The sequence below is a fragment of the Electrona antarctica genome (assembly GCF_951216825.1).
Source record: "Electrona antarctica genome assembly, chromosome: 11".
Taxonomy (NCBI): Eukaryota; Metazoa; Chordata; class Actinopteri; order Myctophiformes; family Myctophidae; genus Electrona; species Electrona antarctica.
The window spans coordinates 26,798,334-26,812,659 of NC_136792.1; the positions used below are offsets into that span (position 1 = coordinate 26,798,334).

The 14,326-nt window shown below is 44.7% G+C and overlaps 1 protein-coding gene across 4 annotated transcripts in view; it reads right to left on the reverse strand.

The window, feature by feature from the left end:
• The window catches only part of sipa1l3 (signal-induced proliferation-associated 1 like 3), a 74,971-nt gene that overhangs the window by 28,065 nt on the left and 32,580 nt on the right, over nucleotides 1-14,326 (reverse strand). For all 4 annotated transcript variants that reach the window (XM_079514198.1, XM_079514197.1, XM_079514196.1 and 1 more), the window contains exons 3-5: nucleotides 5,237-5,983; nucleotides 3,726-4,719; nucleotides 429-559 (exon numbers count right to left, since the gene is read on the reverse strand). In XM_079514198.1, coding sequence (XP_079370324.1) covers nucleotides 429-559; nucleotides 3,726-4,719; nucleotides 5,237-5,731 — 1,620 coding nt within the window. In that variant the 5' untranslated portion in view covers nucleotides 5,732-5,983. The remainder of the gene's footprint in view (nucleotides 1-428; nucleotides 560-3,725; nucleotides 4,720-5,236; nucleotides 5,984-14,326) is intronic.

Genomic DNA, 14,326 nt, shown 5'->3' on the forward strand with positions numbered 1-14,326 from the left:
GCTCAGTGAATCAGAGGAAGAAATGATCAGGGTTGCTTGTAAAGCCACTGAGCATTTGATTGAAGTGGACCAGTGGTTGGGTGTCCTGTCAGAGCAGTGGCCTTGTGTATGTTGTCATTTTGTTGTGTGAAGCCTGGCCAGGTGGAATTTTCCACTGGTAGAGGAGAGGGGTGAAAAAAGAGGAGAAAATTGAGTGAAGAGGAGAGGGGGATGGGATGAAGGTTAGAAGGAATGTAAGGCAGCTAGAGAGCGTTAAGGTGCGCCAGCTACAGCCAGGATGACCAAGGTGAGCAGAAATTAAATCCCTCCTCCCAGTGCAGTGTCGCTGATGCTTTCCTCGTCTTTCATCGCCCACATTCATACAAATGCCTCTTCAGGCATTCAGACAGTAGCTTAGTGTATCTCAGTGTGTTTGTGCGTGCGTGTACCTCGCTAGTTCTAACAATGAGGCGGTACTGGTACTGGTCCTTCAGGTCTTTGGTATCGTCCAGTTTCTCCCTGCGGATGCTCACAGCCACTGGACCCAGCTTGTCATCCGTCCCAAAATAGTTTGAGTGCTCTGGGGGAGAGAGACAGGGGAAGATAAGAGGAAAAAGGTTAGAAAAAAGGGGTTGTTCACATGTCCAGACATGTTAATCTGCTGCTACAACAATATTATTATCCATATATTGTATAGAAGGACATCATATGAAAGAGGGCAAGGGATGAGAAGTGACAAAAACAAAGCGGAGTGAAACTTTGAGAACAAACAAAGACAGAAGGCAGGAACACATACAATAGAATGAGGGAAGTCCAGGACGGGAGGGGCTACAGTTCACATTAAAACCCTCAATATTGATTTAGGCATAAGTGCAAAAACAAACCCAAGTAAGAATATTTTTAGACTCTCTGGGTTAAGTTAACTGAGAGTTTGTAGGTGAAGGGCAGGTGTAAGGTTAAAAACATTGCGCTGCAATCAATATGCACTACTAAATCAATTTGGCAAGCACAAGAAGAAACCAGAGCACAATGACTCCAAAGTAAACATTTGAACCATCATCACATTCCCTCATGTTGTCAGGCTTAACTAAATCACAATGTTTTACAATGTTTAAACAATGCGTTACATGTCCTGTGTTGCACATGCACAAGTAACAATCAAAGAGCATGAGCTTTAAGCAATTAATTGAATCATTATTGAGTGTGTAGATGATAAATGCACTAGTACTCATGTTTTCGTTTGATGAATGAATGCAAAAAATAATAAATTATAACAGATATCATCCAACGATGATTATTGAAAATAACTTCTGGGACAAATCTGTCCTAAAGGTTGTCATCCCGGTTCTCCACACATCTGGCCAGCTCGTTGGCGCTTTGCAGTGTATCCCTGCTTCTTTCTTGAGTACATCCACTTAAGTTAATGTCGGACAACCATGCTGTTCAGGGCCCTCCATGCAAGTGCCTTCCTCAGTTGAGTTGACCCATGGTAGTCCTTGACTTCCTTCGGAGCAGAGCCTTCTGTTGTTGTCAGGTGGATGTTCCGATTATACAGTAGGTGATAACCTCAGCTTTCTTGGCATTCAGCTGGAGGCCAACCTTGGCACACTCTGAATCCACTCTGTTCTGGAACTGGTTGGAGAGCAGACTGATGTCGTCTGCATAGTCCAAGTATGTCAGGACTAGTAGTACTGTGGGGTGTCGTCTCGACACAGATTTTCACCACTGTGACCCTGTGGATCAAGTCAAATTGTTCTTTTTAACCTCCTCGATGATTCTCCTTAGGGACAGGATCTGGGCCACGGTAGTTCTCCTCTCTTGAAAGACATTTGGTTCCTCAAGTGAGGGTGGATGGCATGCCGTATCCGGTTCAGTGTCATACGGTTGTTGACCTTTGCGGTGATACTGATGTTTCTGTAGTCCTCTGGTTTTGAGGTCTCCAGCTTTAGGCACCAGGGTGATGTTAAAGAGAGACCACAGCTGCTTGCTGTTTAGCAGGGCAAAGTTACAAAACTGTAGGATGTTGTGGAGACAGCAGTTCTTTACCTCTGGGGGTATGCTGTCCAATGCAGTGTGATGCAACAATACATCTGGGCCATGTGCACATTCATAACGAGCATCTTGGATACATGCACATCCTCAAAAAATCTCCATGACTAAGCCAAACTAATACCATGGTCACATGGGCAGGGCTGTGAAGAATTTGGAACACACATTCACAACACAATTAAGGAGAAATCTAGTTCCACAAGTTTTCTTCTGGCCTGGCAAAGCTCTTTGACATGCACATCTAGTTTCCACAAGTTTTCTTCTGGCCTTGTGAAGCTCTTTGACATGCACACACATGGGCACATAACAGCATATATAGAGAGACAGGACATGACATAATAAGACAGGACAATGACAGGACAGGACAAGACAGAACCGGGCCATCTCCAACATCAGATGGCAGCTTCCAGGGGAAGCTGGCAAATGCTAGTGAGCAGTCAGCGGACAAGCATATTTTTGGAATGATAACCTTTATCTGTATGCCTGCAGTCAGTCTCTCTCTCTCTCTCTCTCTCTCTCTCTCCCCCCCTCTCTCTCTCTCTCCCTCTCCCTCTCTCCCTCTCCCTCTCTCTCTAAGCCGGTGCCCCCCCTAACTGAACTCTCACCTCTCATTGAATATGAATTACCGTATGCATCAATCGCTTCTTGTGTGAAAAGGCTTTAATGTGCTCACACACGCGTGTGCAGACACATGTGTGCATACTTGCTTGGACACATGCACCCTTACAGCATCCGTCACTAACAATGGATGCTTGCCCAGGCCCCAGGGGTGATGGGAATATGTGAGGTGGAAGAGGTAGAATGGGCAAAACGTACAGTAATGGGTATTGGCAAGAACCACACGATACGAATCACTATACTTGGGTCACGAATCTCACATTACGATTGTATCACGATATATTGCGATGCGGTGCATATTGCCATATGATGATATTTTGCAATATATATTGAGATTAATCAATGGCAAGGGGAACTAGCTATAGTTTTTATGAAACAAACACTTTGCAGATAGAAGCTGCAAAGTTTGACGTTGTTTAATACAATCAGATAGGACTTTTCTGTTTGGGTGTATGGGCTGTCAATAGCAACATTGACAGCATAAGGTGTATTGCACACAAGCACACATTAATGCATGTTTCTCCCTGGAAGGATCAACAGGATCCGAAGTAAAAGTGTACGCACACGCGCACGCACGCACGCACACACACACGCGCACACACACGCACACACACACCTAAGGCATATCTAGACAGTGGTATCATCATGGCCTCCCAGTTAGCTAGCAGTACAGTGGCAGGTACATGTGTAATAAAGAGTCTGGGATGGCTGCCAGCTGGCTGACTGCACTACGAACGGGGGCCAGCTGTTCGGTGTGTGAGGTGGAGAGGTGGAGAGGGTGTGTGAGGTGGAGAGAGCGATACTTGACCATTGCTCGCAGGAGAAATTACATCGACTCTCACATCTACACTTGCTGGCAGCCGTAGTGTGAGAAATCATGTCGGTAAAAGTCGGCTCGGTCAAATAGGTTGGGCTACACAAGCAAATTAAAGCCACAGTTTTTGCTCATAATTTAACCCTTCCTATGAAGATGTCCTGAGAGAGAGAGAGTGTGTGTGTGTGTGTGTGTGTGTGTGTGTGGGTGTGGGTGTGGGTGTGGGTGTGGGTGTGTGTGTGTGTGTGTGTGTGTGTGTGTCTACCTTTCCCATGGAAGTACTCTCTGTAGTACTTGGCCCCCAGGTCCACATGCTCTATGCTGTAGAGTTTCAGCCTGTCCAGCCTGGTCACCTGCTGTTCAATAGGCACCTCCAGCACGGAGATACTAGCGTTACTCCCCCTCAACCAGCCCCTCGTACCCTCGCCTCCTCCCTCGCCTCCCCGCTCTGCCGACGAGCTGAGGAAGCTGACGTTGCGCTCCCCATGGCCCCCGGTTTCATTGAGGAAGTGGGGGCAGCACAGGAGCAGAGGGCTGGAGTCCAGGGCCCCATGAGTCCTGTCCAAAGGGTCCATCGCCAGCGAAGGTGCTGTGGAGCTGGGCTCGAGGCTCAGCGTCAGGTCCTCCACGCTGGAGTAGGTTGGGTCCACCCCGCCTGGAGCCGAGGACCTGGAGACCGATAGGGAGACCGATGCGGCAGATGCCCCTGTGGCAGTATTCCGTCTCTGGGCAACATAGACACGTTGAGCTGCAGCCTCATGGAGGTCAAATAAAATACTCTGAGCGTCATAATGCACAAAACTCTTAGGGCACACCCACGCTTTGTAGGAGTCAGTCAAGTTGCGCCCTGCCCCGTCGTCACCCGTCTCCCCCCCCTTTCCCCCGTCCAGCTCTCCTCTGCTCGAGCTCCGAAGCTTCCGGAACAAAGACGATGTCCCCAGGGACGACTCCGTTCCCCCGCTTTTCTTCCTCACTCTGGTCTCAGAGCCGTCCCGCCTCCCTGACCCTCTATCATCCGAACATGGTGTTGAGACGGGCGAGGCCCTGGTGGGGAGAGCAGCGCTCTGGGGCGAGTCCGGAGCACGCAGCAGCTCCCCCAGTTGCACGGGCGCCGAGCTGCGCTGGTCGGGTCTCTCCTGGTGGAACTGGCTCAGCATGTCAAAGAAGCTCTGCTCAGGGATGCCCTGGATGTCGATGGAGGAGGTGCTGCCATATTCTCTGAACAGGCTTCCCATTCCCACACCTCCCCGGCCCTCCACCTTGGGGAGCAATGAACAGAAGAGAGGAGTTTGAGAACTGTTGGTAGAAACATTGATAGCTCAGTGGAAATTAAATTCCACTGAGCTGTTTGTTCAAATGGATCTTGTTACAGGAGCCAGTCTTTGGTCCACTCTTCACAGTCTACCTTCACAGCTAATTATGACATTACCTACACATGATTAACTTGATGTATATATTGTTTTAAATACATGTCTATTCATATATTGTAGTAAGTTAAAAACAAAAATGTAAAATAAATTAATTTTACATTTTAAATAAATTTTAAATAAATGTTGGCCAAACATCATTAATCACTAAGAAATCAATATCTCCTCCAGGACGATCTACCATTTTAAAATGCATAATGCATATCTTTATCTTGCATGTAGAATTACCTATATCAAGCCTATATCAAGCATGTTTCAAGTCACAAACTATCGTATGCTTTGGAAAATAGTCAACAGTAATGAAGTATACCATGATAGTCAATAAAACATCAAAGCATAGACACTTCACCTCATTCTCATCCTGCTCGCTGAGTGTTATCTCACTGCTGGAGCGTTGGCGCAGTGGGGGGAACGCACACATGTTCAGCGGCGAGCCCCTCTCGCCTCCGAATGTGCCGCCACGGAACTCCACATCTTTGGTGCGCCGCCGTGGCAACCTGGCCACCCCTCCCCGCACCAGCCTGACGTCAGACGAGACCGTGGACAATGTGAAGGATCCGTCATCTTCCTGGTGATTGGCTCCCTGCCCGTTCTCCAGCAGCGACTCTTTGGAGTGCTCGCGGCGTGGCGGCCATTCTGCGATACGCGCCCGCACCCCCATTTTGGGCTGAGAGACGCGCGATTGAAGAGCCAGGTCCATGGGTGTGAGGGGGGGCGGGTGGCCGTTGGGGGTGTGATGGAACACAAGAAGCTGGGAGCCTGGGAGAGGCAACCCTCCTCCTCCCCCCGCATCCAGGAGGTCGGAGGAGGTGCAAGTGACCCCTCGGTCTCTGTAGCTGTTCATGGTGCCCCGGGAGAGCTCAGGGCAAGGCAGAAGACAGGGAGGCAGGGGGTTGGCATCCCGCTTCAGGAGGGGTGCTGGGGGAGGGGGAGGGAAAAAGCCCCAGACACGCTCTGCTGAAGTGGTCTCCCACTCCCAAACACATCGCTTTGAGTGGGAAGGGTGGGAAAGGTCTCTGCTGGTCCAGCAGGGCCCGGTTGGTGGAAACGCGATGTCCTCCTCCTCTCCTCGTACCGTCTTCAGTCTAAAACGAACCTGTTGTGGAGACAAGAGATAGACAGTAACATAAGAACAGATGCATTGTCATATAATTTGCCACTTAACAAATCTTTGAAATCCTAATAAGGAGGACTTACACAAGATCTTTCTTTATGCTCTTTAATACCAGGTTGTTGAACAAGTGAAGGAATAAGACTAAATGAGCCTTTCCAAAACGGTCTAGTGCAGTGGTTCTCTTGACCGGTTCTAGGCAAATATTAACTTTCCCATGTTGTTACGACAGTAACGAAAAGTGTGCCTGCGGCCGTAAGGCCGTGTTGTCTTGTGTGTTGTTGCTGCTGCTGCTGACACCAGTTTGTAATGTGCGTAGTGCGTTGCCGGCGCACCTTTTCAGCTCACAGTAAAGTCGGAAACCTGTTCAACTCATCTCCTTAGTTGTGCGCATTATTCTCCAACGCAACACTGCTGAAAGCAGCAGCAGGACGCAAGTAACTAGTAACTTCCAAAGTGACCAGACCAGTAACTGTAATGTGATTACCAATTTGGAGGAGTAGTGCCATCATATTACTCGTTACCGACCAAAGTAGTGTAATTACAGTAACGAGTTACTTCGTTACTAGTTACACCGAACTCTGGTCACGCCCCCATGTTGAGAACCCCTGTGATAGAGTGCCTGTGGTGGTGGTGAGATATATATATATATATATATATATATATATATATATATGTCAACAGTATCTCTGCTATGCACCTGGTGTCAGGCTGGTGCTTGTGTGTGTGTGTGTGTGTGTGTGTGTGTGTGTGTGTGTGTGTGTGTGTGTGTGTGTGTGTGTGTGTGTGTGTGTGTGACTGTCAGGCTGGTAGTAGGTGGGAGGTAACCTACAGTGTAGTACTGTATGTATTTTGGCATGTGTGTGCGCACGACCGTGCATATGCCTACAGTATGTTTTTAAGTGAGGGAGAGAGGTGCGTATACTAGTGCTGATAGGCTTGACTTATGTCATGTGACTGACTTACAGGTATGTAGTCTGCATCTCAGTCAGTAGGTCAGCCAAGTGGGTGGAGAGAATATCACACGTCTGCTTTTACAGGTACGTATGTGACTGGGTAAGCATGTGGGACTATATACGCGCACGTATATAGTCTTTTTCACAATTACACATCCAAGGAATATTACTTTGCGAGGTTGGTGCAATGTGGTTAACAATACAAGAGGGCGTCATTTTCTATTCATATGAATGGAATCAAACGGTTTCCTCGAAAATCAAACAAAGTACGGCATGCTCTGGAAAATGGTTGGCAATAATTTCACGTAGACTACCTGTATGAGTCGTACTCATAGTCAAATAGGCTTACCTAATTAAGCTTATATTTAATATACCAGATCACATAAGAAAAGGACAAAAAGGGAACAAGAAAAGAATTTCAATGAAGCCTCTTCTTTAGTGAAACATGTGTCAAGACATGTGTCTAGTTGCTTGATGTGCTTTCAGATGAGAGCCTGAAATGGGACTTGGGAACAGAAGAAGGGATGCAATGCACAAAGCGTCAGAATGCTAGGGGGAAGGAGAAGAATCCAGAAATAGGAGTGATACGTCGAGTGAGGAAGAGAACGGCAAATTGCTCAGCCAACCACAATGGCTTGCCTTAACATGACAGTCGCAAAGAATCACTCTTCAAAAACCACTGGCCTTTCCTTATAAAGACTCGCTGGTCTACTTAACCGTCTCTCTCTTTTATTCAGACTCCACCGCTCTTCTCTCTAATTCTCTCGTTTTCTTCCCTACCACTTCCTTCTCCTGGCTGTACTTACTGTACATGTTTGTCTTCATAATCTACCTCTGTGCTTTATCAGTTCTCCTAGTTCCTCATAGTCTCTATTACTGGACTAAAGCTTCTTTAGCTCGCTTCAAACTGTCATTCGGCTATCAACACCCATTTTGACCTGAGATCAGATTCTAAAAATGTCTTCTACATCCTGACAGTTTTCTGAAAAAGCTATGTTTCTATGTCAGTCGTTCTTCGACTTTTCAAAAATAGCAGATCTACAAGCTCATAGCGCGCCACCGAGTGGCGCGCTATGAGCTTGTAGATCTGCTATTTTTCAATAGCTAAAGCATAACATAATGCTAACACCAAAAGGGGTTCCCGCCCAAAATGGGTTAAGGCAAGTCATCTAGCAAAATCCTGAGTGTTAATTTAACATGAGTATGAACTCAGAATTGGGCTGTGTAATAAAAAATAAAAAATATGCGTAACTTTGCATTATGCCCCCTAATACTAAACCGCTTTGAACGAAGCTCTCTTTAAGTCTCCAAGTTTCAGAATCCATTTAGCTTATCCTCTCGTCTGTGAGCTATCAATTCCATTCTCGTCCCATCATTGTCCCCATTTGCAGGGCTTATTATTCAGCCAATCAATTCCATTTCGTGCTCAGTCCCTGCTAAACAGAGGAACTGGGTTGAGTCTTATTCATGTGTTTTGGAACCAAATGCAATGAAAAGACATTCCGGTTGGAGAAGCCAGTGTTACACATAAAAAATAATTGCTATGGACTTTTCAAATGTGTGTGCGCACTGCGCGAGCGTGCTTTTCAATACACAAGTCCTCTATGAATTTGTCTTTGGCCCAACAACTCCCCAGGACCAATTTGTTCAGTCACACACAATCAACAAAACTCTTTCATTGAACACAGTGAACACATCCCACATACATGCATGGACATACACACACACACACACACATGCACAGAGTCGCAGTCCCCTGCGTGCCAGTCATCCAGCCGCACAAATCTATCATGTCTTTGTTTTGGAAAAATGCAGGCGCTTCCCAGGCCTCCTTCGAAAGCGTCCTGCTCTGATCGCTTTGACATAAAGTCTTTCCTCATCCGGAAGGCTGGCCTATGATACGCTATCAAACCCAATCCCAGATTACCCAGCCCCAGCTGCAAGGGCTGCAGAATGGGCTCATTATATGTCTGTGGCGCCTGGTGAGAGAGTGGGAGAGAGAGAGGTGTGTACCACTGATTTCTGTCATGTCTCTGGGTGTCTACAGCGCTCAGCTATCCAGCCAAGGCCAAGGCCAAACTCAGCCAACACCAATAGTTACAGGAAGATAAAGCGTATAGAACAGGGCTGCAATTATACTATGGAGAAGACATTAAAGGAAGGGGCTGCTGCACGCCAGCTGTAGCCCACCATACTAAACCCATTAGGCCATTACTGTACTCAGGGTGGGGTGTGAGGTAGAAGTCGTTGTGGGTGGGGGGAGGGGGGGGTAGCGGTGGTGGTGTTGGGCCGAGTAAAACATGGCTTTCAGTCATCACGTTTTGGTCAGATATCAACAAAGAATAAAGCTGAACTATCAGGTGAAAATATGACACTACTACACACTAGCAGTGAGTAAGAAGAGAACTTTCGAACCCCGCTGGCATACATTCAGCTTGGGCCAAACTTCAGACGATGTTACCAAGGCATTTAATGTCTTTTAATTACTCACATATAGTAATTAGTCAGGTCTCTGATGTACCTCCCTGCCCTCCCCTCCTTCACTCCCACTCTCCCTCTGACTCCCATTGCTTGCTTTCTGTGCTTCCCTCCCTCTCTCTCCATTCATCTTAATTCTCTCCCTCTCTCTCTCTCTCTTACTCACCCAGTACGCCTCACTCCCTCTCCCCACCCTCTCTGCATAATGCAATCTTGGCCTATGCACCACAAACACACACCAAGGCTGGTAATTATACTGGTTAGATGATGGTAATGACAGAGTTAGCAGAGTACAGCTACCAGAGGCATGAGTGTACACGGTATGTAATTGGTGAGCACTGCTTGCTTGCAAGTGTGTTATAACAATACAGGCAGATCTGAGATCGGCTGTGAGGTGAGACTTGAAGGGCTGTCAGGAAAATGAGAGATTAGATACAAGGACAAACCAGGCTGAGGCAACTGTGTGAAGTTGTATGCGACTCATCATCACGCCAAACAACAGGTACTGTATGTGGATATGTATGACAGGAGGCAAGAAATGAGTGAAAGTGCTATGATGATATTGTTTTGGGAAACAGTGTTTCAGAATAATATACCTACTGTATAGATCACTATCAGTCCAAAAAAACACCTTTAGACTGTCAAAAACTAATAGAAAGATGATCTGTGGAAGGAGGACGTTAAACAGCAGTAATAAAACATGAGCTGCCCAATAATAGCTATGGATGTAAATCAAGTAGACGATGCCATGGTGAAAGATAGATTAGTAGCTGGGTTGGAGGACAGATGGCATTGCAAATGACTGGCAGACGGTAGACAGCGACATGAGCGGAATGAGTGATAATACAATCCAGTACCATGCACTCATGCAGTAGAACATTGGCTAGCCAACTAGGAACATTAACTCCACACTACAGTGGCTGGAGGATTGAAAAGTCCACCGATACCAGCCAGAGGGATTAGAATAAATTAAAAGGAGTTACTGGTCAACTCTCCAAAATGGCTAGTAGACATAGATTCACCACGGAAATGACCTTCCAACAATTCATCGTCTATAATGCCTAGGTAGCTAAATATTATGAATATCTACAACAGTGAATTAAATTCTGTCCATTTTAAATATTCAGAGGTTACTGAATAATGAAATGCTTCAAATGGCATATTTGCCAGTAGCCAGTGGAAATCAATGAAGTGAAGTCTACCAAAGTTAACATAAAAACTAAACCGTCTTGAAAGCATTTAGTTTTTAATGTAGTGGTGAACCAGTCAAAAGTCATCATAAACTTGCTTTTTGCAATAGAGTTCAAAGAAACACCTATATTAAATAAACCCAAGCAAGCACATCAGTTCAATTTTAAAAGGTTACTGAAGCCCTATAAAAGTAACGCTAGTAACATCGCACAGTTCAGTACAACAGAAGTTAACACAGGACTTCCACCCTTTTTGTATTATAGAAAAGATTTAAAAACAATATACATACATATATATATATATATATATATATATATATATATATATATATATATATATATATATATATATATATATATATATATATATATATATATATATATATATATATATATATAATGGATATTTATATCTAAAACAGAGGGACAGTGGGAAAGAAGGTTAAAATACAGGAACATCCTGGGAAAAAACACAAGGGTTGACAACTTGACAGGTATGCTGTGGCAGAACATTGTCAAAATACCACACATCAGAGCAGTGGGGTAGAGGAAATATATAGCCTTCTGGAAACGGGGAGTAAAGCTGAGTGTTACCCAAGGGTAGAGGCCTTCCCTGAACTTGGACACACGAAGAGAAACAGGGCTGCCTGAGACAAATACTTTGGCGCTCCGAAGCTTAATTCGTTGGATTAGGATTTGTTTTCTAAACTCCTAATGGTTAGTTCTGCCTATTTTTCTATTATATATATATATTTATTTGTTTTATTTTTATTTTTTTACACCACATGCAGTGTGGAGTATTATGTAAAGTTGGATTTTGCACTTGCACATAACTGTGAAGACTAACAAGGTTTAAAATCTATGACTCTGATGAAGATGCAGCAGCATTCATTGGTAGTCTCTTATTTGCAACAATAAAGAATCTCATTTCAACCCATGTGATCTAGAACTTTGCATTGGGATTGTACTACATCTGAGACTTGATGATCTTCCTAGTGTTAAGGATTATTGTATTTGTGTTTTTAATTGTATTTACTATTTAGGCCATGCCTCATATTAGTTCTTCATTGGGATCATATCTGCTTTTTATTCTCATAGCCACATGCATTCATGTGATGTGGCAGAAATAGCGCACTAAATAAGCCGCAGAGAGAGGGGTCGGCATGTCAATGTCAGGTAGGAAATAGAACAGCTTTCTGTGGTTGTGCGACTTTACAAGGTTCTAATTATTGACAAGCTTTTAAGAAGCAAGTCTGTTCACTATAGAAGTCCACAGTTATGGGATACAGCCTACAGGGAAAATGTAGGCCTGTGTTTTCATGTTCCAATTCAATCTATTACATTTGAAAAGGTATAAGCTCAGGTATAAGCTCACACAAAAAATAGATGTGGGTGTATGCCCTCCCAACTGTACTTTGTTTTATACTAAGCTGTATTGTCAATTGACAATACATTTCATTACAAAGTGTGTAAAACCAACAGAATGGGGTACTGCCATAGTGAGACCAGACCACCTGAGGGGTGACATTGTTCAGGGCTCTTCAGGCCACAGCTTTATTCGAGCTCCAATGTTGTCTCTCTTTTATCATCCTTATTTCTGTCTTTTCTCTGCTCCTCGGTCTCTCCTGACCTCGGCTGTCACTGTCTCCACTGAGGATAACCCAGCATTGTTCAGCTGGGTCTCTTTAATGTCACCCAGGCCACTGCTGCCTAACAGTCACACAGACTCTTTAATGTCACCCAGGCCACTGCTGCCTAACAGTCACACAGACTCTTTAATGTCACCCAGGCCACTGCTGCCTAACAGTCACACAGACAAACACCACCCAGGCCACTGCTGCCTCAGTCACACAGACAAACACATACTGTATACATACAGCACACGGTCTAGGAGGGAATTAGTTGACAATTAATTGTCACACAAATAATTGTGATCAACGATTTCATTGCGTTTCTTAGCATTGAACATTGGAACATATGAATAAAGAATACATTTCTGTTTGCCTGGTAATAAAATTAACATTATTTTTATACTTAAAAAAAACGTAACAAAGTGACACGTTGTAAGCTTGTAGATCTGCTATTTCAGCCTTTTTTTTGGGTATGTACCGGTATATGAACATTTAAATGTGATTACGTAATACTTTTGACAAGCCTAAATGTCAGCGTACGTGGAGAAAAGAAAGAAACATGCAGATCCAAGATGTGCACGCCTACGCACAAGCTAACATGTCTACATGATTTGCATACAGTAGGCTGGTCACGAATCTCCAGCCCTCACCATGGCAGTTAGAGATGGACAGAGATGACCAGTGGTGGGGACACCAAGACAAGACACCAAGGTGGAAAATAGATTTGAACAAGAAAAAGTGCCCCTCGGGGCACAGGTCTCCACCAGGCCAGGTCAGGTTGTGGCCTTCTGGTGGCTGGGTATAATAGGCCAATGTGAAAAGGGTGTTCTTACACCTTTGATGGCAATTGGATGATTTGAGGCATTTTGTTCCAAAAATGTGTTTTGCAAAAATCCACTTGTTGGTGGCGCTATAACAGGCCAATGTGAAAAGGGTGGGATATATTCCTCAGCCTAGTAGGAAAGTGCGTGAAAGATTTAACGTAAATTGCACGCTGCATTCATGATTTGAGGCTTTTTGTTCAAAACGGGCCAATCCTGGAAACTTTGAAAGCCAATGTTAGCCAATTAAGATGGAATATTAAATATCGGACAAATCCGTCTTGAGCACATGACTATAGAGATAATGTGTAACGATTTGCGGGATTTTTGACACACGGACGGACGGAGTGCAAAACATACTCTCTCCCCATGCCTTCGGCCAGGTGGAGAGTAGACAATGAAGGTTGCTGTGTGTGTGTGTGTGTGTGTGTGTGTGTGTGTGTGTGTGTGTGTGTGTGTGTGTGTGTGTGGTGAGGCATATTATTGTAGAACCAGATAGTCTATTAAATCTAAGCTATATAAAGCACTTAACAAGTATGTGCAAATGAACGACAAGAATCACATTCTCTTTTGTGTTGGTGTATCTGTAACCCTCTACATACTTGATGCAATCTGTTCAACATTTTATCATCCTGTGATGACATTTAAAGGCAATTTCTGCAGTGTCTTGTGACTCCGTCATGCTCTATAAAGCACGACTCTAAAACCCTAATCAGAGACTACAAAAATAAAAGTATAAATATAAATCATTTCACCTCACAGCGATGCACTCACTTCAATTTACCACTAATTCAATCCACAGTAGAGGATCATAACATGAAGTAATAGTGTGTGTGTGTGTGTGTGTGTGTGTGTGTGTGTGTGTGTGTGTGTGTGTGTGTGTGTGTGTGTGTGTGTGTGTGTGTGTGCAAACAGAATGTTTTCCTAGAAAGCGAGAAGCTATCGCTCACAGTCAGAAATCAAGAAATTCAAGAAGAAGAATCAAGAATCAAGCTCACTTCAATCATGTCCAACTAAATGTTTTCAAAGTTCACATCTTTGACTTGACTGAATAGTACTGTGGCGTCTCTCTACTCCCCCTCACCTCTGTATCAGACGCGTCCCCGTTTTTACTACCCCATAAGAGGAGGGAGGGGCGGGGGGGGCAAGGCGACGGCCATAGTTAGTTGAATCGTCAAAACTCCTGCATTTGATCATCAATTTATTCCATTAGATTAGAAAGAAAAAAGAAAGAAAGAAAAACACATACAGA